The sequence below is a fragment of the Stegostoma tigrinum genome, chromosome 23, assembly GCF_030684315.1.
Source record: "Stegostoma tigrinum isolate sSteTig4 chromosome 23, sSteTig4.hap1, whole genome shotgun sequence".
Classification (NCBI taxonomy): domain Eukaryota; kingdom Metazoa; phylum Chordata; class Chondrichthyes; order Orectolobiformes; family Stegostomatidae; genus Stegostoma; species Stegostoma tigrinum.
Window position 1 is genome coordinate 20,848,267 of NC_081376.1, and position 25,633 is coordinate 20,873,899.

Here is a 25,633-nt window from a genome sequence, read left to right on the forward strand (position 1 = left end):
CTTAATCCAAGACCTTTTGTTCCATTCCTGTCATTCCTCAGAGGATCAATGTTGGATAAACCAGAACCTGAGTGAATCCAAATCACATTCCTCCATCTCTTTGCCATTTAAGCAGTTTTCTGGGATATATGGGGTAGAAGAATTGTAAGTAAAATAGGACAGGCTAATGTAACCTGGTCCAAGCTTATCAAGCAACAATATCATGCGCCGTGTAGATCCTCCAGTCTTCGAACGCAAAATAGTATGAACTGAAAGAATCCTAAGCCATTAGGAAAACCAGGGAGAGAATGGATAAACAAAATTCCACACCCCAGGATTTGATCTTAGTTTAAACCTTGTCTTCTCATTTTCACTTAGTCAATCACTAAACACTCCAAAACATTTTGCTGGTGTGTTCTCTACCTCTTACATTGCATCAAAATGTAATCAAAAATGTTCTCCCCATTTGACTTAATTGACTGAAGATTATAGCTAACAGCAATTAGATTAAAAATAGGACCAGAAACAGGTTGAAAAACATGGTAGCCTCCTCAAGAACAATGAGGAAGAAAGCAAGTTGGTGTCTTGTGTTAGAAACTTTCTGTATGAACCTCTCAATCCTCAATCAGATCTTGTGGCTTTCAGTATGCAAACACATGAAAGACACCATTTACAATGACTATACTTTCCCCAGACATTGTTGCTTACGTGGACTTTGTGCTTCTTGATGTTACTTTCTAATTGGAGTTTTGTGCTTTGTCTCTGAATTTGAATTCATTTCTATCTGAAATTGTTTCTCAATTCTCAGTTGGATTTATTTTGCAGTGTAAAATACACAAGATGACAAAAGGACAGCGTCAAATATGTTTCATCTCCTCTTGTCATCTTCTGTCAGTTTCTATTGGATTTATCCGGGGTCCCTATTCTCCTATTTGTAGGTGCAGAAGATACCACAGACCGAGAATCAATGACCCATTGCCACAAGAAACTGTTCAGCCCATTATGTCAGTGCTGTTTCTTTGGAAAAGCTGATCAATTTATCTTATTCAGTATGTATCTAATACCCTGCTGAATTAGCTTTGGGAGGTAGTGACACAATAGTAATGTCACTGGTAGTTAATATTCTGAGGGCATGGGTTTGAATCCCACCATCACAGATGGTGAAATTTGAGTTCAACAAGAAAAGTTCTGGAATTAATAAAAAGCTGAAAATCCAACTGGTTCACAAATATCCTTTAGAGAAGGAAATCTACAATCAGTCCCCGGTCTGGCATTCTTGTGACTCAGGACCCATAGCAACGTGTTTGATTTTTAACTGCAATTAGGGATGGACATTAAAAGCTGGGCTATCTAACAACATGTTTCCTGTGAATGTAGTTCAAACAAAAGCTGCACAAAACCTATCCAACTTCAGCCAATTCAGGAAACATTGATCAAAAAACCCTCTCGGGCAGTCAGGCAAATCCAAGACAAACTGCATTCCATTAAATATTATCTAAATTCTTCCCTCTGCATGATCTCCAGTGTCTAGCATCTTCTTGAAGGGTTGCAAGGAGTGAGTTCACTCAGTCATTCCCAAGTTGCTGTTTCACGATTGATCTCTAAGTAAACCCTGTGTCAAAGCCAACTTCGTTCTCTGCTCTCTTAATTTAACTGATGGCTGATGTTCTATTCACCCAATCACATTGGTTTCCCCAATTAAGTAAGTGCTTAATAATTTTGGTTTGTATTCCTTTGAAGTCCATGCCTTTCCAGCAAATGCAACAATGAACCATAAAGTTTATTTCAGTGCCCTTAGACCAGGTAACATTTTCTTATACAGAGATGAAGTCTAACCGGCAAGGCTTTATTTAATGCTATTGTTGACTGTGATAAACAGTCCAAGTCATGTATTCCAAGACCATTTATGTCTTACTGCCATGTAACTACCTGTCTTCTATTTGGTACTCAAGAGTGTGGAGTTTCCAGGAATTAAAGGCCATCTGCAGATCTCTACTGTGAACAATACTTGAGAGAGAAAAAACACAGGGACATTAAAAATGTGTATTTGAACACTTCTATTTACTCTTACTAAAAGTAATGACGTTTGGGAGAAAAGACTATTTGACTGCTATTTATCAGGAATCATCAGACAACAAATTGTTGGTTGCCTTGCAAATTGTTATTGTGAGGTAAGGGTGCACCAGCAGCAGGAATGGGTAGAGTGGTTGGAGGTGTTGTGTGATGATATCTCCAGGATTTGTTCATCCAGAGTGACAATCCTGTTAGACTTTAAAGTCATGATTTTTACTTTCCCTGTATCTGAGGTTTGCTTCATTGTGTGGAATTTAGATTGCTCTTTTGTAGGTTGGACTTATTTTCTGTAAGTTAGAATTTACCTCCTACAAATTGAGAGGTGATAGATTTAAAACAGATGTCAGAGGCAGGTTCTTTACTCAGAGAGTGTAAGGTTGTGGAACACCCTGCCTGCCAATGTAGTTAACTCAGCCACATTAGGGGCATTTAAACAGTCCTTGGATAAGCATATGGATGATGATGGGATACTGTAGGGGGGGATGGGCTTCGACTAGTTCATGCAGGTCGGTGCAACATCGAGGGCCAAAGGGCCTGTTCTGTGCTGTATTGTTCTATGTTCTATGTTCTATAACAAGATGTAGTCATCACTAATATACTATGTATGTAATATATATTTACATATATACACATATAGCTTTGTTACTGCTAAGGTTGTCACCAAATCTTTGTGAATCAGTGTATTATTCTTAGTTTGAGAATGGTTACTGTCCATGTTTGAGAGTGGGTTTAGAGTTGAATTGCAGAATTCCAGAGTATTTGATAAAAGGCAGATTGTCTGATGGTAATGAGGAAATTGGATCCTGTCAGGCTCTCTCAGATTTGGTAATTAAAGTGATTTACATTAAGAGAGGAATGTAACACTGCTCATTTAAAAAAGGAAAAAAAGACTTGGTGCTCAGCCAGAAAAGCAATTTATGGAGGAATTCAAGAGATCTTGTGAATCATCAGTTCTTGTTATCTGACAGGATAGATCTGGGTCTCCAGAGGCATTTGAATAAATACTGAGAGCTCTATTCAAAGTTTAGATGTTATTATCTGAGGCTTACTTAGCATTGTGCCTACAAATGCAGGCTTGAACTCAGGTACCTTGCCCCAGAGCCTATTCTCTGTTTTGATTAATACAGTGGGATATTTATATCCAGCTGATGGCTAATGGGGCAAAGATCTAATGCCTTCTTTGAAAATGATACCTCAGTCAGTACAGCACTTGCTTAGCACTGTACTGGAGTGCCAGCCTAGATCTGATGTGACCTTTTGGCACATGATCTTCTGATTCAGGGGCAACAGTATGTCTAGTGAATCAAGCCAATGTCTGGTTACTCAGATTTATCCAGCCAATGTGAGGCTGTTTGCAGCAATATTTTTCAAATCTGGCTCTATCTTGATTGTCTTTATCAACTAAAGCAGCCTTTGTCATTGTGACTCTTATCAGTCAGGTTATTGCTGTAGTACTGTACTACTTTGAGAAATCACTAACATGCTTCAGACCCCTCAATACATCACACGCTCTAATATACCACATACTTCTCATAGTAACAATATCAAGATACCAGGACTTGGTGATTGTAAATTCAAACCTGTTATTTGCAGGAGGCCCTGGGGATGCTGTGGACACATATATCCGCCTTACTCCTGGAGAGCGACAATCAGGAGACGGTACATCTCTCCCTGAGACACCCAACCTGAGAAAGGTGAGTGCTATATTTCAACATATTTCCAGTCACTCTCCCTGTGACATAGCTTGAGTGATTAGTTTTCACATGTATGCTGATATTAGCCAGCTGAACCTCACCTTCTGATGAGGTGCATCACTCAACTCCTCCATTGATGCTAAGTCATTAGACTGTTTGCCAGGCAATCACTGCTGAATAAACAAAAAATAATCCTTCAATTACATGCAGGGAAGGATGAAGTCAATATTTTTTAGTCACTGCTTCAAACTCCACTCCCTAGCTGCAGACTTGCTTTCTCTCCAGCCACAATCTGAGCATAAATATATCTGTTCATATCCTTGGTGGTATCACATTGGACCCCGAAGTGAGTTTCTGACCATATATTTGCCTACTCCTACTCCAAAACATGTCAATTTTTGCCAATGCTTTAGGTTATTTTGCTGTTAATTAAACCCTTATTTGTGCCATTCATATCTCTGGACTTGATTATTTCAATGTATTGCTTGCTGGTCTCCCAAATTCTATCTGTGCTGTGTAATCTTGAGGTAATTCAAAATCCTGCTGCTCTTTGTCTTAACTCGCACCAAGTAACTTTTCATATATTGACCTAGTGCTTACTGTACGGCTCATGATCAAACAATTTTTAATTTTAAAGCTATAATGTTTGTTTTTCCAGTCCCTCCATGCCCTTGACCCCTGTCTGTCTCTGTAATGTTGTCCTTCTCTGCAACTTTCCAAAATGTTTGTAGTCATCTCATCCCAGCCTCTTGTGCATCTCCAGTTTTAATCACTCCAACATTTGTGGCTGCGCCTTCATTATCTAGTTCCTCTGCTTTGTAATTCCCACCCCACTACCTCATGCCCATACGTCAATCAAGCACTCCTTAAAACATACCCCCAGACCAAACATTTGACCATATAACCTGAAATCTGCTTATGTGGTGTGACTTCATATTTTGTTTTCTAATGTTCCTGTGAAGCAACTTGGCAGGTTTTATTATATTAATGGTACTCTATAAAATATAAGTTTTTATTGTTATTGTTGTCTTCTCTCTCTGTGATGCTGACTGGAGTGGGACTTTGTTCTCAGATATCTCCTGTCTATGCTGAAATAGAAACCCGTGGAGGGTCTGGCTATTCAGGGAAAATGATGAAACCACCGCTGCCGAGAACATCTCCGGTACCTGAACAACTGAGCCATTCAGGTAGAGTGATGCAGTCTCCAGCCTATGACTTTTTTCGTCCATGTCCTCCAGCAATGAAGTGGTTTGCAATCAGAAACTGACTGTCACAAGGCTGTATCTGTAACAGGGACCATAATCCATTGCATTAGCACAATATTTTTAGCTTCTCCCTTACCTGAACATTGCGATGGCTTCTGTACTTTTAAAAAATGTTATGTGATTCTGTGATTTCCCAATTCAGACTTCTTATTGAGTAAAGTGTCCCACAAGACAAAGAATTTTCTTTTTGAGGAAACCCCTCAAGATCTACTTTTGAAATTTGGGGTTACTTTATCATTCTTGCTAACTCCTTTATAAGGGGGGTGATATAGTCACATTGTACCATTGCCTTCTGCATTTGTATTGACATATATTGTAGTCGGACTCATAGAAGCAGAAATAGTAGAATTTATCAGTACCCTCATTTATTATCAGCCCAATTAAACTTAAAGCCATAACACACACGGAAAGCTTTCATTTCTTAGATATGACAAAATTTAAATGGGAACAAGATAACAGGCAAAAATTAGCAAGAGTATTTTTACAAAATAACTGATACATACTTGGACACACAAAAAGCCATTTCCATAAAACAAACATTTTCCACAGATTGAAGTCACAGCGAATGTGTTTTCATTGTACATTCACAAAGCTGGAATGTTTTAAACAGGCAGCGCTACCCTTTTGTACTGCATCTCAGATCTCAATCTCAGATGTACATTTAACAAACAGTGTTCTTTACAACAGCATCCATGGAAACTTTCCTTGAACATATGTAGCCTTAAGCTAGAGGTAACACATTCTTTTGCAAGTAATTCATTACCTCAGTGACTTTGCACTTTCTGGTTCCTTGTTAACTGAATGCTCCTTTGTGGACTGGTTTGAAACATTTCTTTCGGCTATGCAGCCTTTTTCACTTTTTCCCTTCCTTCCAGTCTGCATCTGTCTTCCAGAGATAATGGGAACTGCAGATGCTGGAGAATCCAAGATAACAAAGTGTGGGGCTGGATGAACATAGCAGGCCAAACAGCATCTTAGGAGCACAAAAGCTGCCGCTTCAGGCCTAGCCCCTTCATCAGAAAAGTGGGATGGGGAGAGGATGCTGAAATAAATAGGGAGAGAGGGGGAGGCAGACTGAAGATAGATAGAGGAGATGATAGGCGCAGAGGAGAGTATGGGTGGGGAGGTAGGGAGGGGATAGGTCAGTCTGGGGAGGACGGACAGATCAAGGGGGTGGGATGAGTTTAGTAGGTAGGAAATGGAGGTGCGCTTGAGGTGGGAGAGGGGATAGGTGAGAGGAAGAACAGGTTAAGCAGGCAGGAACGAGCTGGGCTGGTTTTGGGATGCAGTGGCGGGAGGAGAGATTTTGAAGCTGGTGAAATCCACATTGATACCATTGGGCTGCAGGGTTCCCAAGCGGAATATGAGTTGCTGTTTCTGCAACCTATGGGTGGCATCATTGTGGCACTGCAGGAAGCCCAGAATAGACATGACATCTAAGGAATGGGAGGGGGAATTGAAATGGTTTGCGACTGGGAGGTCCAGCTGCCTACTGCGAACCGAGCGTAGGTGTTCTGCAAAGTGGTCCCCAAGCCTCTGCTTGGCCTCTCCAATGTAGAGGAAGCCACACTGTGTACAGCAGATGCAGTATATCATATTGGCAGAAGTGCAGGTGAATATGTGCTTGATGTGGAAAGTCATCTTGGGGCCTGGGATGTGGGTGAGGGAGGTGCGGTGGGGGCAGGTGTAGCACTTGCTGCGGTTGCAGGGGACAGTGCCGGGTGTGGTGGGGTTGGAGGGGAGTGTGGAGCGGACAAGGGAGTTGCAGAGAGAGTGATCTCTCTGGAAGGCAGACAAGGGTGGGGATGGAAAAATGTCTTTGGTGCTGGGGTCGGATTGTAGATGGCGGATGTGTTGGAGGATGATGCGTTGTGTCCGGAGGTTGGTGGGGTGGTATGTGAGGATAAGGGGGATTCTCTTAGGGTGGTCATTGCGAGGGCGGAGTGTGAGGGATGAGGTGTGGGAAATGTGGGAGACACGGTCGAGGGCGTTCTCGACCACTGCGGCGGGGGGATGTTGCGGTCCTTGAAGAACGAGGACATCTGGGATGAGCAGGAGTGAAATGCCTCATCCTGGAAGCAGATGTGGTGGAGGCGAAGGAATTGGGAATAGGGGATGGAATTTTTGCAGGAAGCTGGGTGGGAGGAGGTGTATTCCAGATAGCTGTGGGAGTCAGTGGGCTTGAAATGGACATCAGTTTGTAGGTGGTTGCCTGAGATGGAGACAGAAAGGTCCAGGAAGGTAAGGGATGTGTTGGAGATGGCCCAGGTGAACTTAAGGTTGGGGTGGAAGGTGTTGGTGAAATGGATGAACTGATCGAGCTCCCGTTGGGTGCATGAGGCGGCGCCAATACAGTCATCTGCACCTATCTTCTCCTCTGTCTATCTTCGGTCCGCCTCCCCCTCTCTCCCTATTTATTGCAGAATCCTCTCCCCATCCCCCTTTCCTGATGAAGGGTCTAGGCCTGAAACGCCAGCTTCTGTGCTCCTAAGATGCTGCTTGGCCTGCTGTGTTCATCCAGCCCCACACTTTGTTATCTTGCATCTGTCTTCTGACCTCCTTTATAACCTATTGTCTCTTCGCCATTTACCCTGCACCCTCCCTGTCCATCCCATAACCTTATGGCCTCCCTCTCTTTACCATAACCCTTCCAGCGTCTGTTTTTACAAGAAGCCTCACTCCCTTTTTTCAGCGTTCCTTTGGCCTCCTTGTGAATTCCCAGTCCTCTTGCAGTCTCCCCATCTCCTTGCATCCAATCCTCTCCGCCCCCTTATTTCCCTACAGCTCTCTTGTGGCTACTCATCTTCCGTAATCTCCTATCCACCCTACACCCTACTTGTGACCTTTATTGTTTGCACCTGAACTCATTCCCCTCCTACTCCCTTCCCCCCAGCCCCAATTCCTGCCCATCTCTTCCCTCCCTCCACCCAGACTAAGATCCTTTGCAGTTCTCCAGCTCCTTACAGAAACCTTGTAGCCCCAAATCTCCTTCTGGGCCTTCTTTTCCCAGTTCCCTATGGTCCTTTGTCTCTCCCTAGACCACTTGCAGCCTCCATCTCCGCTCAAACATCCTATACTCTTGCACAGGGCAATATGGCAGCTCTCCATTCCCTGTCCCAGCGTTGACGTTGCTCCCAGCCATGCCTCCTATCATCTTTTCCTGGTATTGGCAAAACAATGGCTTCCCCAGTCCTTGGTCTCCCAGAACACATTCATGTGATTGAAGGAGCAGCTCCTCACTCTTTCCTTCCATTCAGCTTGAAAGCGTGACTTTTCTCCGATTACTCACCCCTCTGAGTGGTTTTCCCAGATGACTTAGAGACTTTTGGAGATGCATCCATCTGCCAGCAGGTGTATTTTGAGCATCCAAATGGCACACACAGATCTGTAGTTTTCTTCACTATGTCATCTCTGGCCAGAAATAATCAGTGCTAACCTGGCCAACCCTAATGTCTGTAGTGACCCCTATCTTTAAGGCATGGATGCCTAGTTTGTTTGTAAAACGTTCTTGATGGACACACTGCAGAAGATAATAGCAGACATTAGAATAAATTTAGCAGAATGAAAATTGAAGTCTTTGCTGCAGGATGAACTTGCTGATTAAGTAGGTTTTGATGTGTACCTTCTGTTATAATATAGTGACTCACTGGTTAGCACTGCTGCCTCACAGAGCCAAAGACCTGAGTTCGATTACAGCCTTGAGGGCAACCGTCTGCGTAGAGTTTGCATATCCTCCCTGTGTCTGCGTGGATTTCCTCCAGGTTCTCCGGTTCCCTCCACAGTCCAAAGATGTGCAGGATAGGTGGATTAGCCATGCTAGATTGCCCATTGTGTTCAGGGATGTGTAGACTCAGTGGGTTATGTGGGTGGGTCTGGGTGGGCTGTTCTGAGGGTCATTCTGGACTTGTCGGGCCGAAGAGCCTGTTTCCATACTGTAGGGATTCTATGAGTCTCTGAAGTGGGACGGCTCCCTCCATAGCCTGCAGTGCTGAGCCAATTGCAGCTTCCCACCGTTAGTTGTTATATTGGCATTTTCATAAACAGTCTAACACAGTAGAAAGACATTTGGCCGATGGAGGCTGCAATAGGCTCAACTACTAAGGTTTGCCTTGCACGACATAGTGTTTGCATGGAAGAAATTTCTGCTCAGTTAAATGTTTGTCCATTTGAAAACAAACAGTTTTTCAAAGTAATTTATTTTTGTTAATGTTGCAGGCAGCAAAAAGTTGGGGATGTCTCTGTCGTGGCAGACTGAGCCTCATCCCATGCACTCCTGTCGTTGTCAAGTTCCTACTGATCCCTCCCCAACTAATTCGGACCCACACCCCTACGTCAGCCTGGACGGCAGCCCTAGCACCTCACCCCAGAACATGGAGATCATGCACAGTCCCCCAAACCGCCGCAAGAAGCTTTTCACTTTCTCCCGCCCTCCTCGCAGCCGCGATACAGACCGATTTCTGGATGCCCTGAGTGAGCAGCTAGGGCAGAAGGTCACCATCATGGACGAGTTCATGAACCCAGAGAATGATTATGAAGAAGTAAGTTTTTCAAACCTAATAGAGTTGCTGACTATTAGCAAGCATTCAGATCAACGGTGACCGCACTTTCACATTAAAAAAAATGAACCGGAGAACTTCCAAAGTGTCAAGTATTTAAAAGGTCAGTGGGTCCCTAAGGGATGGAGTCATTGAAGGAGTGCCACCAGGAGAGAGCAGAGTTCAAAAGTTTTGGCAAAGATCTGTAGCCTGGGTTGTGGGTGAGGTTGTTGACTTGTTCGCCAAGCTGGCTTGTTCTTGTTCAGACATTTTGTCACCATGCTACCTGACATCATCAGTGGACCCTCCGATGAAGTGATGTTATTTTACTCCACTTGGAATTTACACTGTTTGGTCTGTTATGGTGAGGTTGTTGGAGATGAGGGAGAAGTTATTGGGTTGGGGTAGGTCATTGAGGGGATAATGAGGAGAAATTGGGATGATGGTTTGCAGGGGTCACACCATGCTGATGGGCAAGCTAGATCTTCTCCTGTCCACTTTTGCACATTTGTAGGATTTTAAATTTATTTCAAATAGATAACTTTTATATTCCCAGACCTGAATTACAGATAGGACTCTGAAGAAATCTGATATTTCACGAATGTGCATCCAGTCTAGAATTTAATTATAAATTGGAGTGGTTTATACATAGAATAACAGCTAACTGGGAATAAGGTAAAGGCTCAAACATAAGTGAATGGTTCCTGTATAACTCAAAAAGTGCTTCTGAGAAGTGTGTGTGTGTGTATGTATGTACATGGGTAGGAGACGTGCAGATGGAGTTTTATGGGAAGGATCTGTGAGATGGGCTGCACAATTGCTGAGTGCTTAGCAGTGCTGCCTCACTGTGCCAGGGACCCAGGTTCAATTCCAGCCTTGAGCAACTGCCTATGTGAAGTTTACACATTCTCCCTGTGTCTGTGTGGGTTTCCTCCAGGTTTCCTCCCACAGTCCAAAGATGTGCAGGTTAGGTAGATTGGCCATGCTAAATTTCCCATAGTGACCAGGGATGTGCAGGTTAGGTGGATTAACCATGGGAAGTGCAGAGTTAGAGGGATAGGGTAGGGTGCTGGCTCTGGGTGGTCTCTCTTCGGAGGGTTTGTGTGGACCCAGTGGGCCAAATGGCCTGCTTCCACACTGTAGGGATTCTATGAGACTGTTACAGTTTTACGTTTTGATGAACATGCTCTTTTCTTTCCCAAGATGACCTTTCCAGAGGAGCAGGGAATCTATAGCGTAAATGATCCAAGCAGCCCCAGTGAATATGTCAGCAGCAGTGATGATGGAAGTTCCTTAACATATTCATCATGTTCAGATCCTATCCCACCTCCTCCTCAAAGTCCCCCTCCTCCACCACCCATACAGTTCAATGACCCGAAACCTGACACCCTAATCTCCGAGTTGAAAAGGGTCATCCCACCTCCACCCCCACTGCCTCCACCCCCCTCTTACTCCTCCAGCCACCATCAGACTATTCCTCTCCCACCACCGCCGCCTCCGCCTCCATTACCACCCACATCTGGCCCCCCTCCACTGCACCGTGGCTTTCACCGTAGAAGTGAATCCAGTCACATGAGTGTGAAGAGGCTACGATGGGAACAAGTGGAGAACTCTGAAGGCACCATTTGGGGTCAGGTATGTGAAGCTCCTACTTTAGAGTCTAGGCTACTTTCATTTGCTGGCTTTTCAAGTTTGAATTTTCAAGCACTTAATAATACAGCAAGAAGATGAACTCTGACAGTGCTGTGAATGTAGTGGAGACAAATTGGGAAAATATTCGTGACTCAGGAAGGGTGAGGTGCTTGTGGTAGATCAGGGAATAACTGGAAAAGGGAAGTGTTTACAGTTGATTGATTAATGACTTGTATTCAGTAGCTTGAGCAATCAGTGACTCGAACAGTTGTACTCAGCCCAACATTGATCCGGTGTACTCAGCGGGTCCATGACTCAGGCCACGTAATTGGCAGTGCCAGTGCGGAACCTGCAAGCTTAAAGGTTCAAACACTCCAGCCATATGATCAGTGCCTCCAGCACTCTGGCCATAAATACTGCATCAAAATTTGATGGGTACTGACACCTTGGCCTGGATTTCTTGCCTGTGTCAGAACAGAGATGGGAAGTGGTGAGCAGGGACCAGTTCTGGAATTCCTGTCTCCTTCCCACGAAGGGAAAGCCAGATCACATTCAGGTCTCTTTACTGTCTGTGCTGTAGGTATGCATTTCAGATCCTCCACTACCTTGATGCAGTCACGCTGGCTTTAGGAGGAAATATTGTTCACCATTCCGCAAAAGAGTCATGAAGCATGGGGGAAAGCCCTAATCTGGAGTTGGGAGCCAAGACAGACGCTCAGCATTCCCTTTGGAAAAATATTCTCCCCTTACCTTTTCATAAACAATACCAAAGGTAAACGAAGATAACAAGATGTGGGGCTGGATGAACACAGCAGGCCCAGCAGCATCTCAGGAGCACAAAAGCTGACGTTTTGGGCTGATGATGATGAAGGGTCTAGGCCCGAAACGTCAGCTTTTGTGCTCCTAAGATGCTGCTTGGCCTGCTGCGTTCATCCAGCTCCACACTTTGTTATCTTGGATTCTCCAGCATCTGCAGTTCCCACTATTTCTGATACAAAGTTAACGAAATGTGTTTCATTGGGGAGAGTGGCTGTACTGAGAGGTGAAGGTCATTGGGGAGAGTGGCTGTACTGAGAAGTGAAGGTCATTGGGGAGAGTGGCTGTACTGAGAGGTGAAGGTCATTGGGGAGAGTGGCTGTACTGGGAGGTGAAGGTCATTGGGGAGAGTGGCTGTACTGAGAGGTGAAGGTCATTGGGGAGAGTGGCTGTACTGGGAGGTGAAGGTCATTGGGGAGAGTGGCTGTACTGAGAGGTGAAGGTCATTGGGGAGAGTGGCTGTACTGGGAGGTGAAGGTCATTGGGGAGAGTGGCTGTACTGAGAGGTGAAGGTCATTGGGGAGAGTGGCTGTACTGGGATGTAAAGGTTATTAAAAAGTGGCTTTCTGGGAGAAGGAAGATACTGGAGTGTTTTCAGAGGGGATAAGGAAGAAGAGGTCATTGGAAGATAGATCATGACGGCAATAGACCATTGAAAGAAAAACAGTTGCAATAACTTGATCATTCTGTTAAGGTAGTCAACAAAACATATTGAGCAGGCCCTTTTGCAATGTGTGTGTGTGTGTGTGTGTGTAAGTGTGTGTGTCTGTGTGTGTGTGTGTGTGTCTGTGTGTGTGTGTGTGTCTGTGTGTGTGTGTGTGTGTGTGTGTGTGTGTGTGTGTGTGAGATAATTCCCAATTCCCAGTATTCTCTTGAGGGAGTTGGACCTTAACCTTGAAGAGGGAAGGTCACATCTTCTTGAGCTAGGTGGCCTAGTCAACAACATTTGGTCCCTCTTTGATCATTTAGGTGTGGAAGTTTCCAACATATTGGTTCCCTTGTTGGGTTTTATAATTTTTCCTAGGAGACTATATGTCTAATCTAGTGGGTGATGGTCTGGGGTGAAATCCAGAGTCAGGATTTTCTGCTTTTAATGAGGTGAGACATCTTTGCAACAAGATGGGGGGCGTTTGATGATCTTTTCCTGCCTGTCAATTTTATCGTGTCGTAAAATAAAAGTTGTTTTAATTTGGAAATCAAAGCAATATAAGAAAAGGAGATCATTGCTGAGACGTTGAAAAAAGAACCAGCAACAAGTATAAACCGGAAAAATAATCAGATTCCATTTTAATAAAGTGTGAAGCTGGATGAACACAGCAGGCCAAGCAGCATCTCAGGAGCACAAAAGCTGACGTTTTGGGCCCAGACCCTTCTTCAGAGGGTTAAGGCCTGAAACGTCAGCTTTTGTGCTCCTGAGATGCTGCTTGGCCTGCTGTGTTCATCCAGCTTCACACTTTGTTATCTTGGATTCTCCAGCATCTGCAGTTCCCATTATCCCAGATTCCATTTTAGTTTGCACAGAGCTATCTGTTCTTAGTCACAGTGGTACTAGTAGGACCTTTCTGATTATATATTGAAATATTTTTGGGGCATGTCTGGAGGGTTATTGCTCCTGATCACGATTCAGTGACCTGGTTTAAAAAATGCATGTCCTTAGTCCAGATCAGCCGTAGTCTATGGTATTTCTCGTAGTCAAATAGTCTGCTAGGTAGAAACATGAAAAAGTGGTGATTGGCTGAGAGACAACTGGTGCCTTTTGAGAACCCTATGCCAATAAGATTCAGGAAGGGGAGTAGCTGAGCACCTTATGTCCAGAAGTCGAGTTGGACCAAAGCAGGAAAGTCTTTGGTCCATTTTCAGGATTTGCTGTTACTTTCCTTTTGTTACAGGGGCTATGCTCCCCACATTACCTGTGTGGTATGTTGCCAGAAGCTAACCTGGATGTGAAACATGCTCAGTCATACTGAACATTTCCCTTGTTCTAGAAACTATTAGGAGCTTGGTCATCATATAATAGCAAGGATTCTGTGCTGCATTGTCTTTATTTGAAGCCATCTGATAATCAGTTATCTCTACTTCATTTTTCTCAGTTTGGAGAGGACTCAGATTATGACAAGCTGAGTGACATGGTCAAGTATCTAGATCTGGAGCTGCACTTTGGGACCCAGAGACCAACCAGTAAGTGACAGTCTAGCATTGCACAGCATCTAACAGAATATGACACATCATCTGAGTGCACTTGTCAGTCTACACAGTGTGAACCAGACTGTGTGCCAGTTACTGAGTACACACATTATGTGCCAAGCAGTGATTACGTACCATGTGTGGGTAGTCTGCACCAAACTGCAACACTTTCTCAAAGTATTTTTGTCACTTTTTATGTTGATGAAGCCAGGTTGCCTCCATGGTGGATTAATACACTACAGTCCAGTTACTCCCCTTCAGAGACAAGGTCCATATGGTGTGATCATCAAATGTGCCTATGTAGATTCTTGTCCATGGCCTTGTCGTAGACTAGTGCCAGGTGGTGACTGGATGATCACATAAGCCTGCTTTAAGTATTTCTCCTTATTTTCTTTTTACAGAAGCAAGTTTTGTACCCGAAACCTTTAAGAAGAAGGATTTGGTGGAAATACTATCTCGTAAGAAGGCTTACAATATGTGTAAGTTGCTTGGCTCCCTCCAAAGTCAGTGCTGTTGTGCAGCTAGGAAACAGAGTTCCTCTTTCAATTAACACTGAACTGGAGTTGCTCATGGACAAATATTTGTCTTAGTTTTTGAATGGCTACTTGATAGTACAGAGCTTGAATATTACTGAAAAGAGATACGCAATCAAAACTTTTTGTGTTGCATTCATTAGGATAGTTATAAGAAGACCAAATCTCAAAGGAAGCAATAATTTATACTGCATGAGAAAAGAGTGCTGATTAGTTAGCAATTTTCTTCTGTTAGTCAAGAGTTGTCATGAAGAATGCACCAAGAACTCCGATTGAATTTAATATTCATCCTCTGCTGAAGAATCCTGAATTTGCTAAGAGTTAATGGGAACTGCAGATGCTGGAGAATCCGAGACAACAAAGTGTGGAGCTGGATGAAGACAGCAGGCCAAGCAGCATCTTAGGAGCACAAAAGCTGAAAGGGTCATCAGCTTTTGTGCTCCTAAGATGCTGCTTGGCCTGCTGTCTTCATCCAGCTCCACACTTTGTTATCTTGAATTTGCTAAGAACTATCCTTACAGCCAATTTAGAAATATTAGCTGAGCTAACAATGTAGCTTATTTACACCTACTGCATACATCATATGTTCATACTCAGGATCTATCCTGTACAAGTTTGACTAACATGTCCAGGCATTACTCCTTATTTGAACTAAAGAAAAACATAGTATCAGTATTTCCCTGGCAATTCTCCATAAAAATGCCCCATCCAGTCAGAGTTAAATCACTTTGTACTTTTTTCTCGATGTGCATGTTGGGATTGCCACAGTCCCACAGATTACAAATCAATCCCATTGGCAACTTCCTGACTAGTGCCCTATTTTCCCTTCTCCTCACCATGTGAGTTTGATGCTGAGATGGTGCATATAAAAATTTATCCTGCATGATAATAGATACCACCATGATCAAAATTGTCACCTGCTGTACCTCATGAAAATTCACGAAAGGGCCAATATCCATCACTTTTGGTTCTGAACAGTGTCCAATCTACCTCAGGTTACCTTGGAAGGAGAAAGTGTCCTAAATATTTGAACAGCAGATGTCTCACTCTGCTCTATGCAGTACATCTATCAGTAATTTTCTCCACTAACTGGATGCTGTAAAGCCAAAAAGATGCTTTGCCCATCTCACAAATGTGTAAAATGATATTTGCGTTTCGGTGCTGGTGTGATGCCAGGTGTGCAGGTCAAATGCCCAGTGATGGTGGACTGTATCAGTTAACATGTCCCCTTGACTATGCACAGTGGGCAGTGTGTCGAACATGCTCAACCAGCCCATGCTTGCAAGCCTTAGAAGAATCTGTCCTCCAACTGATATGATTCTGCTATTGGAAAACATTTATCAAATAATCCAGATTGTGCTATGAGCTAACCAGAAATCAATTTAAGATTATTAGTCAGGCTTAGTGTGATGCTTTTGTGCATGCTAGAAGGTCTGTACATAAGTAATCAGTATGCTGTTTGTGTAGGCAAATGGAATTTGTATAATGCAACTTTTCATAAAATAAAGGTCATGGACACACCTAATCGTCTGCTGCATCCCTCAGAAATGCACTGTCTACCTTCTTGATCTTAGAATTAAGATCGACAGTTAACTATTGTTTTTTGCATCTTCGTGCCAATGATGGCTCAACCAATCAGCACCCGCTTTTCATGCTGTATAAGAGACCTTTCTCAGGTCTGTTTCTTGCATCCTAATTCTGATAAGTGCAAAATGAAAAGCTTCAACTTGTTTGTCTTTTAACAACATTTAAGATCTTGTGATCCAGGGCTTGTACTGAGTAGGATGGAGGCACAGAGAAGGTGTGGTGTGTTGGGTACTGATGGTTGAGAAATGAGGTAAATCATGACATAGAAAATAAGAACAGGATGAGGACATTGAGCCTTTCAGATGCGCTTTCTCATTCAATGAGGTCATGGCTAATATTTTATTCAACACTGTTTCTCTGCAGCATCCTGTAACCTTTGATATTTTAAATATTCTTTTCCAATGCTATATAGATTAATGTTTCCTTTCAAATTTGGCACTTTTGTACCTGTTCTGGTGATACGAAATGAAAAGCTTCGACTGCATGTCTCTTTTCAGCAGTGCTCAAGCTCTGTGCAATCAATTGGCTACTCGTAAGCTCAGATAAATATTTCTCCATGAGCACTTCCAATTGTGTTTATAATTGAAACAGGCATTCTGTATCTAGATGTCAGAAATCTTTCAATCTGAATCTTGAACACACTCAATTGTTGATCCTCCACAGCCCTGTGGATAGTACAGTGGTTAGTACTGATGCCTCACAGCACTGGGGACCCAGGTTCAATTCCAGCCTTGGGTGACTGTGGAATTAGCATGTTCTTCTTGTGTCTACATGGGTTTCATCCGGGTGCTCCAGTTTCCTCCCCCTTTCCAAAGATGTGCATATTAGGTGGATTGGCCATGCTAAATTGTTCATAGTGTTCAGAGATATGCAGGCCAGATGTGGCCTCATCAAAGCTTGAAATAATTGTAATAAGGGATCATTTCTTCCTCTACTGAAATTCCTTTGTAATTAAGAACAACATAGCATTTGCCTACTGTACCTGCATGTTAATGTTTGGTTACTCCTAAACAAAGACATCCAAGTTCCTTTGAAAGTAAACAGTCCTCAGTTTAGAAATGCTTGGTAATTTTGTTTTTCTCTGACAAAGCATTTCCCCTGACATTTCTCTGTGTTGTATTTCATCTGCTACACATTGGTGTGGGTGCTTGTATCAATTTATCTTTGATTCAGAGAGCTAGTGACCACATTTCAGAAATTAGATGTTTACACAATGGTAAGCATGAACTGTAGGAAAAAAAATCCAAAGCAATAAATACATAAAGGATGAAGGGGTATGGGGAGAAACTGATAGCAGGGTATTAGGTTGGATGATTGCCTATGATCATAATGAATAGCCTTCTCCTGCTCCTATTTTCTATATTTCTGTTCATTTGTATCAGAGATTTCCCATTGGTCTTACGTGCTGATCACACACTGTTGTCTGTATAGCAATAGTCTCTAGGTAACAAACCCTTCTGCCTGAGGCCTGGTCCATCGATTGGCACAAAGTGCCTGATGCCAGGAAATGGGAGGCCTACTGGCAAACCTGGCAGGGTTAGCTGGGCAGCCTTCTGAGGGCATGAAGATCCTTACAGCTTGAATTTAATCTTTGTGCCACCACTAAATTGCAGTAGACTCAAGAATAGTGGGTGTCATTTGGCTCAGTAATGACCCATATTGATATCCCATCGGAAATGGCTGGCAATTCTATGTCAGTTCCTTTCATTTGTCTGACTGACTTGGCCGTGGGAAAGTGTGTGAATGCTTACTCACTGCTGGGAAACTTGTGCATGGCGTCTGCCACAATGAAGTGACTGCCATCATCATGCTCCCTGGCACAATATGTCTGCTCCATCTCTCACTTCCTTGTGATGATGGATTCTCCTTCTGGTTTTATCTCTTAGCTATTCTCATCGCTCATCTGAAACTCTCTGCACCGGAGCTCCGTCGGATTCTCATGACAATGGAGAATGATCGTTTGGAACCCTCTCATATTAAGCAGTTGCTGCTGTATGCTCCTGATGAGGAAGAGTTGAAGAATTTCAAGCGGCACATGGCTAATCCCAGTAAGCTGAATGAACCGGACCAATTTGCCCTGGAGGTGGGTCCCGCATAAACTGTCATGGCTCTTGATTTATAGTAAAGGCACTTAAACCAACTTTCATCAATTTCCCTCACACTTTGGAGTTAATGGGACAAATATAGAGAAACTATATTTGGGTAGGAAAAGTTCAGAGCAACTTAATGTTAAAACCACGTATGAATAATGTCAGGAAACCGTTCACAAAATAGGCCTTAGAAATTAGGAGTTGTCTCTTTCAAAAAGTTGTTGTTGGGGGCTCCAAAAAACTGAGAAGTCAGATTAGACTGGATAGAGTTTAATGACTGACCCAGCTGCGATTGGCAGAAAGGTCTCCTTTGAAGCCATAAATTTCTGATCCTGTGAGACCAGCAAAGGTTTAATTGTTCTAATTGAACCGTATGATAGATCCACAAGGCTGAATGGCCTCTTGCAGCTAATACATGTCTGTTTATTTCACATGACCCTCCTCACCACCAGCTCCTTTGTCAAAATGCCATTTCACACCAAAGATCTTAGTTTGGAGATGTACAATAAATTATCATTATAATATTTTTCTACTTTGTCAAATTTGATTATTCACCGCAGCTTACATACAGATATATGAACAAGGAGGGGGATTAGGCCTTCTAGCCCTTCAAGCCTGCTCCACCATTCAGTGAGATTGTGGCTGATTTGGTAGTAACCTGAAATCCACATTCCCACCTACCTGTTGTTAACATTTCAAGCCTTGCTTAACAAGAATCTATTTGCCTTTATCTTAAAAATATTCAAGGACTCTGCTACTACTGTCTCGTCAGAATGAGGGTTCCAAACATTGACAAATCTCTTAAAGATAAAAACTTGACCTCATCTCTCTTTTAAATGGGTGACCCTTGCTTCTTAAAGTGTGGCTCCTAAATGTAGATTCTTCCACAAGAAGAAACATCCTCTCAACATTTCCTTTGTCAAGACCCAACAGGATCTTATATGTTTCAATCAAGTTACCTGTTACTGTTCTAAACTCCAGCAGTACAAGCTCTGCCTGATCGAGCTGTGCTCACAAGACAAATCCCCATTCCAGGTATTAGTCTAGTAAACCTCTAAATGCCTCCAAATGATTCACGTTCTTCCTTAAATGAGGTGTCTGGTATTGTGCACAGTACTCTAAATATAGTTTCACCAGTGCCCTATATAACTGAAACATGACCTCTCTACTTTTGTATTCAGTTACCCTCATGGTAAAGGATAACATTTCCTGCATACTAACTATTTTTATGATTCATGCATGAGGATACCCAGATTCCTTTGCATCTGAAAGCTCGACAAACTCTCACCGTTAAGATAATATGCTCCTTTCATTATCCTTCTTGTTAAAGTGGATAATTTCAAGTTCTCCCACATTATTTATGTATATATTTATTTATTTCATTCATTGGACATCTGTGTTACTGGCTGGGCCAGCAGTATTGACGAGTTATCCTTGAGATGGTAGTGGTGAGCTGCCTCCTTCAAAGTGCTGTTGTCCATTTGATGTATATGCACCCACAAATCTGTTTGGGGGGGAGTTCCAGGATTTTAACCCATTGACACTGAAGGAACAACGGTATGCTTCCAAGTCAGGGCGGTGAATGGGTTGGAGGGGAACTTGCAGGTGATTGTGTTCCCATGTATGTGCTGTCCCTGTTCCTCGAGATATTAGTGATTATGGGTTTGGAAGGTGGAGCCTTGAAGTATTTTTGCAGAGAATCCTGTAGATAGTGCTACTGAGCATTGGTGGTGAAGGGAATGAATGCGGATGTGGTGCCAATCAAGTGGCTGCTTTGTCCTGGATGTCATCAAGATTTTTGAGTGGGGATTATTTCCAGGCAAGTGGACATTATTTCTTCACACTCCTAACTTGTGCCTTGTAGATTGTGGACAGCTTTGGGGAGTCAGGAGGTAAGTTGCTCACTGTAAGGTTCATCGCCTCTGACCTGCTCTTATTGCCACAGTATTTTCTATGGCTCATCGCAGTTCAGTTTCTGGTCAATGGCAATCTCCCTGATGTTGATAGTGGTGAATTCAACAAAGGTAATGCCACTGAATGACAACGGCACTAATTAGATTCTCTCTTGTTGGAAGAGGTCACTGCTTGGCACATGTGTGCTTCAACTATTAGTTGCTACTTGTCAGCCTAAACCTGGGTATTGTCCAGGTCTTGCTGCATTTGCTCAGAATTTTATCCACTCTGTTTTACCAATCTATATCTTTTTGTACCTGCCTTACGTTCTCTTAACAACTTACTTTCTTGCAACTATATCTTCCATTCCTTTATCTAAATGATTTATATAAATTGTAAACAGCTGAGATCCCAGCATTGATCCTTTCCTTATTTTATGCATTTTAAGACTCACTTATGCCTGGCTCTACCTCCAGCCAATCTTCTACCCATGCCATTATACACCATGAGCTTTTATTTTCTACAAGAGCCACTGATGTGGCACCTTATCAACAACCTTCTGCAGTTCTAAGTACAGTGTATCAACCAGTCCCCCTTTATCCATTGTACAAAGACCAATAGATTAGTCAAGCATGATTTCCCTTTCACAACACCACATTGATCCTGCCTGATTACCCATTCCCTGCCATAAATTCTTTAATAAAGGCTTTTAGCTTCTTCTAACTGGCCTGTTGTTTACTGTTTTCTGTTTCTCTCCCTTTTTGAACATATGCAGTTGCATTCACTGACTTCCAGTCTAACAGCTCCACCCCAAATCAAGGAAGTTTTGAGAAATAAAATCTAATGCATTAATTATGTTGCTAACCACTCCTATAAGAGGTTAGGATGATGTCCATTAGTGTGCCTTATTGCCTCATCATGTAATATATAAATGCATGTAGTTGGTACCTTTGCAATAAAGAGTCAAGGCACTTCATTCAGGATGATCTGAAGGGTTAAAGGTAGGTTCTGAGAAAATTCTCAAAAGAGGAATGGGAGGGAGAGAGGCAGAGGTCTTTGTTGAGAGACTGCAAAGGATAAATACTGGCCTACTGTGTATGTTCTTAATAAAGCACAGATAACATGAATTAATAGCTTCACAGAAGGACAGAGATAAATTTATCCCTATGTGTGTATGTTTTGCACAAAGCTTCTTTTCTCAACACAGATTCATGAAAAACTATTTCATCTACATCCCTGTACATGTGTAGATGCTGTCAGTCAAGGAATATAAAATCAGACTGAAGAGCTTACATTTCAAGATCTCGTTGCAAGAGAAGACAGAAGAGATAAAGTCTGGACTGCAGTGTATCTACAAGGCCTCAGTCGAACTGAAAAGTGGCAAGAAACTGGCAAAGATTCTTGAGGTAACAGTATAGTGTTTCTGTTGGATTTAATAAGCTGCAGTTCACATTTCATCAAACCTGTTGTGAGACAAGGTGACAGCAACTTGGGTTGAAAGTAAGATCACGTTGCTGCAGAATGGTGAGTGACTTAGCTTGAATACTGTATAATTAGTAAGCCTTCAAAAAGAAGCTTGTTCGTTCTTTTCTCATTACTAGTTCTGAGTCTGTAATCCTGGCAGACACTGTGGTGCAGTACCAAAGGAATGCTGCACTGTTGGAGGTACAGATGTGATATCAAGTGGAGACCCTATCTGCCCTCTGAGGGGATAGGAAAGATTCCGTGACACTTGAGTAAGTAGTTGCATACCCTGATCTCATAAACACACAAAGATACAGATTAGGAGCAGGAGGCCACTCAGCCACTTGAGCTCGCTCCACCATTCATTAAAACTGTGACTAATCTGATGATTCCGTATATCCCCTGGATTACCAAGAATCTTTCTCTCTCTGTTAAAACTCTGCTTCTACCACCTATTGAGGAAGAGGGTTCCAAGGTCTTATGACCCTCTGTAAGAAAACATTTCCCTTCATGCTTCTATGTCTAAATGGGCATATCCTTATTTTAAACAGGGACCCCTAATTCTAGACTTTCACCCACGTGGAATCATTCTTTCCACATCCGCCCACCAAGATCCATCAGAATCTTCGATCTTTCAATCAAATTGTCTCTTAATCTACTAAACTCGAGAAGGTTCAAGCCTAGATTGCCAAATCATTGTTCTTGAGACAACCCATGCATTCTAGGTATTAGTCTAGTATGAACTCTTTCCAAAGCATTTATATCTTTCTTTAAATAAGGAGACCAATGCTGTACTTCAGATGTGATCTTACCACTGCCCTGTATCACTGAAGTGTAACCTGCCATGGCCAATATATTCCTCAACCAACGCTTTCAAAATAGATTCATTTTGTCATTTGTTTGTGGGACCCTACAATGTACAGATTGGTTGCCTTGTTTTCCATTATTACAACATTGACTATTTTTGGAAGATGCCTAATTGATTGTGAAATATTTGGCATGTCATAGGGATGCTAAAGGTGAGTTATTTTTCTTTATTTCTAAAAATTTGTATACATTTCTGAAAATTTGTCATTATGGGTTGGCTGTTATGGTTTCTCGTGGGGTGAGGGTATGTGGTCCATCCACTCCTACCCACTCAGTGCAACAACTCAAGTGGCCATAAGGCATTAAGGAAACCAATTAGTGTTGGGTAGGGGAACTCTGCACCAAACTGGGCGTCAAGGGTAGACATCAAGTGGGAGAGAGGTTTGGCTGTGAATCAGAAGACTGTCACAGCAGACAATTTAAAGGAATGCTGTCTTTGTACTGGTGGCAGCTTCTAATGAAATCCATGAGTGTGATCCATGTTGTTTGGAAGAAGTATGGGAAGGGGGCAGCTTCTATATCTGACACTGAAACAGTGGATCAGTAGAAAGGTCAGGCATGTTTTTCTATTCTGGTGACTATTGTGACAGAGAAGCCTCATTCAGAAGCTTTCCTGGACAAGAAGTAACACCCGAGAACACACCTCTTGTCCCATGTCCCTTACGGATAAGAAGTGTTCAGAAAAAGAGTTATATTTTATCCTTTCAATTTGTTTATCTTACACAGAGGCTGAAGGTCAACTTGACACTTTGCAACAGTATCAGGTTTGAATCCTAGCTCTTTCTTGCAGTTGCCTAATGAAGTCGAAGGACTGAGACCACAGACAGCCAGACTGTTTGTTGGTGACTTCCTACGAGTCCCCCTTCAGTCTGTGAATGATCAGTGGGAGTTCCTAATGCGATGGGTTGACATGAGGAGACATCCTCACCAGGCTAAAAAAGCCTGAATGGAGATCAAAGAGAAGGTCAGCAGACGTGGGTTGGGGTGCCACGAGAGACAGAATGACTTTTTGCATTTAACAAGGGTGAATGTCCAAAATGTTTGTAGGTAGTGAGGATTGAAGGATTAAATGACAATTGTTTGTTCCACACGTAGAAGGAAATGAATACATTTCATGACACCTGGGTTTCTGAGGGATGTCTAAAGTCTATGACCTGTTACTTTTCAAAGATCGTTAAGAAGTGCCAACAATATAGAGACTGGGCACATAGACACCAGCATGATTTCTCCACAGAAGAAACGTGACAACGTTCCTTTTTCTTTGCAGGAGAAGAGGGCTTATAATGCCCATGAGAGTTCATGCATCATTGGTAGAACACCAAACCTGATAGTTTTAACTGCACTGGAGGATGTTTTGGTGTTGGCCAGCAATAATAATGTGGGGCCATTGGTTGTAGAGAGGCTGGAGGATAGCACAAGGTTTTTCAGATTCCTAAGGCCCACAGTTTGTTCGTGAAAATGTTTTTGCTGAAGCGGGGTGGGGGAAATTGGGGAAGAGGACAGTGTGCAATAGTGAGGGGATTGAATCTGGCAACTTTCAGTATTCACAAAGGTGTCTCAGTTTTAAGGGTGAAATTCTGGATAGCGCTTTCTCTGTGTGTGTGTGTGTGTGTGTGTGTGTGTGTGTGTGTGTGGGTGGGGGGGGGGGGGGAGTTGGGGTGGGGGTAAGGTATGGTTGCGAGTCAATGAGTTGTACCCCTCCACAAGTGTTATCAGACCTTAAAGTCCAGCTAAGTAGTTTATTCTCACAAGTCATGCTTCACTCGGTTGATTGATTTAATTTCCCAAGTTGGACATCTGTTGCAGATTGCATTAGGAAACAGTGATTACTTTTTGGGGGAAAAAATGTCATCACTTTGTCCATGATTATTGGCCTGCATTTTAAGATGTTTGTCCTGTAGCTCTATTTATTCGATGGAAACAGTTGCAAATACAAAAACCACTGCAGGCAGCAGCCCTGAGAGACCCATGTTTACCTTTTAAGGAAGAAGAAGAGACCTCACTTTCACATCTTAATGCAGCATGTGGAATTAGTTCAGAAAAACACACTTTGTGGGTCGGCTTGAGTTGGCTGAAGAGGTACAACATACCCATCCGAGCATCTGACAGTCAGAGGATCAGCTGTCAGAGACTGAGAGCACAATAATCTGATGCCCAAAGAAATATTGGAGCAACCTAGACTCTGAGCTGCAGGTTGATAATGAGCCTCCAGATCATGCAGCAGATGTTGGCATGCAAAGTAAGGTGTGTGTCAGTTTTCAAAGGATTTGCTTGAGCAAGCATAGATAAAGTAAGAGTCCATTCAGGCATAGTGTAGCAATCACCCTCTCTTCACAACGAATATCTTCCTCCATGGAAAAGCTCCATAATCATCATGGAGGACAGGCACAGCAGCTAATTGATAGGATATTGTTGGACAGGCATTCTGACCTGCACTCCATTGTGTGATCTCTGAGCTCCTCTGCCGAGAGCCCAGACTGGTGGAGATGACTGGAGTCACAGCTGAGTCCTGGTTCCTTTCTGGTTGGAAGTGAGGGCCTGAAGACCTCAGGATGGCAGGTGGCAACTGCTGTCACCATTTTCAGGACTCTCCTGATGGAGGCAGCCACCCTTCCACCAAACATTGAGTGTTCTGGTGACTGATCTGACTCCTGCAAATATACATGTAACCCCCAGCTTACAGCTTGTGGTAACCAGAGTATATCTGTCAAAGTCATCCCTAATAGCAGGCGTCAGGGTCAGCAGTCTGCCGCAGGCTGTCTTCAGCTGGTGATGAGAAGCAGCGTCACAATGTAGCTCCCATAAGAGAATTTTAAAAGCACATTACTCACATGTGGGTTGATGACGGTGATTGTGCAGTATTCTCTTATTTGGAAATATGTTGCTCAGGATCTGCATCATATGATGGTATGTGTACATGCTATTCTGGCTTCACTGGTGTATAATTTGTGTGGTGTCCCAATTCGGATTTGGATTGAGTGACTGTTATGGAGTTCTTGCTCATGTATGCAATGCTGAATT

General features: G+C 42.9%; 1 protein-coding gene across 5 annotated transcripts in view; it reads left to right on the forward strand.

Moving 5' to 3' along the window:
• Positions 1-25,633, forward strand: part of LOC125462599 (delphilin-like) — a 144,508-nt gene that overhangs the window by 103,286 nt on the left and 15,589 nt on the right. For all 5 annotated transcript variants that reach the window (XM_059653980.1, XM_048552801.2, XM_059653981.1 and 2 more), the window contains 8 exons: positions 3,646-3,746; positions 4,819-4,933; positions 9,227-9,549; positions 10,750-11,181; positions 14,085-14,172; positions 14,580-14,657; positions 18,185-18,381; positions 21,532-21,687. In XM_059653980.1, coding sequence (XP_059509963.1) covers positions 3,646-3,746; positions 4,819-4,933; positions 9,227-9,549; positions 10,750-11,181; positions 14,085-14,172; positions 14,580-14,657; positions 18,185-18,381; positions 21,532-21,687 — 1,490 coding nt within the window. The remainder of the gene's footprint in view (positions 1-3,645; positions 3,747-4,818; positions 4,934-9,226; positions 9,550-10,749; positions 11,182-14,084; positions 14,173-14,579; positions 14,658-18,184; positions 18,382-21,531; positions 21,688-25,633) is intronic.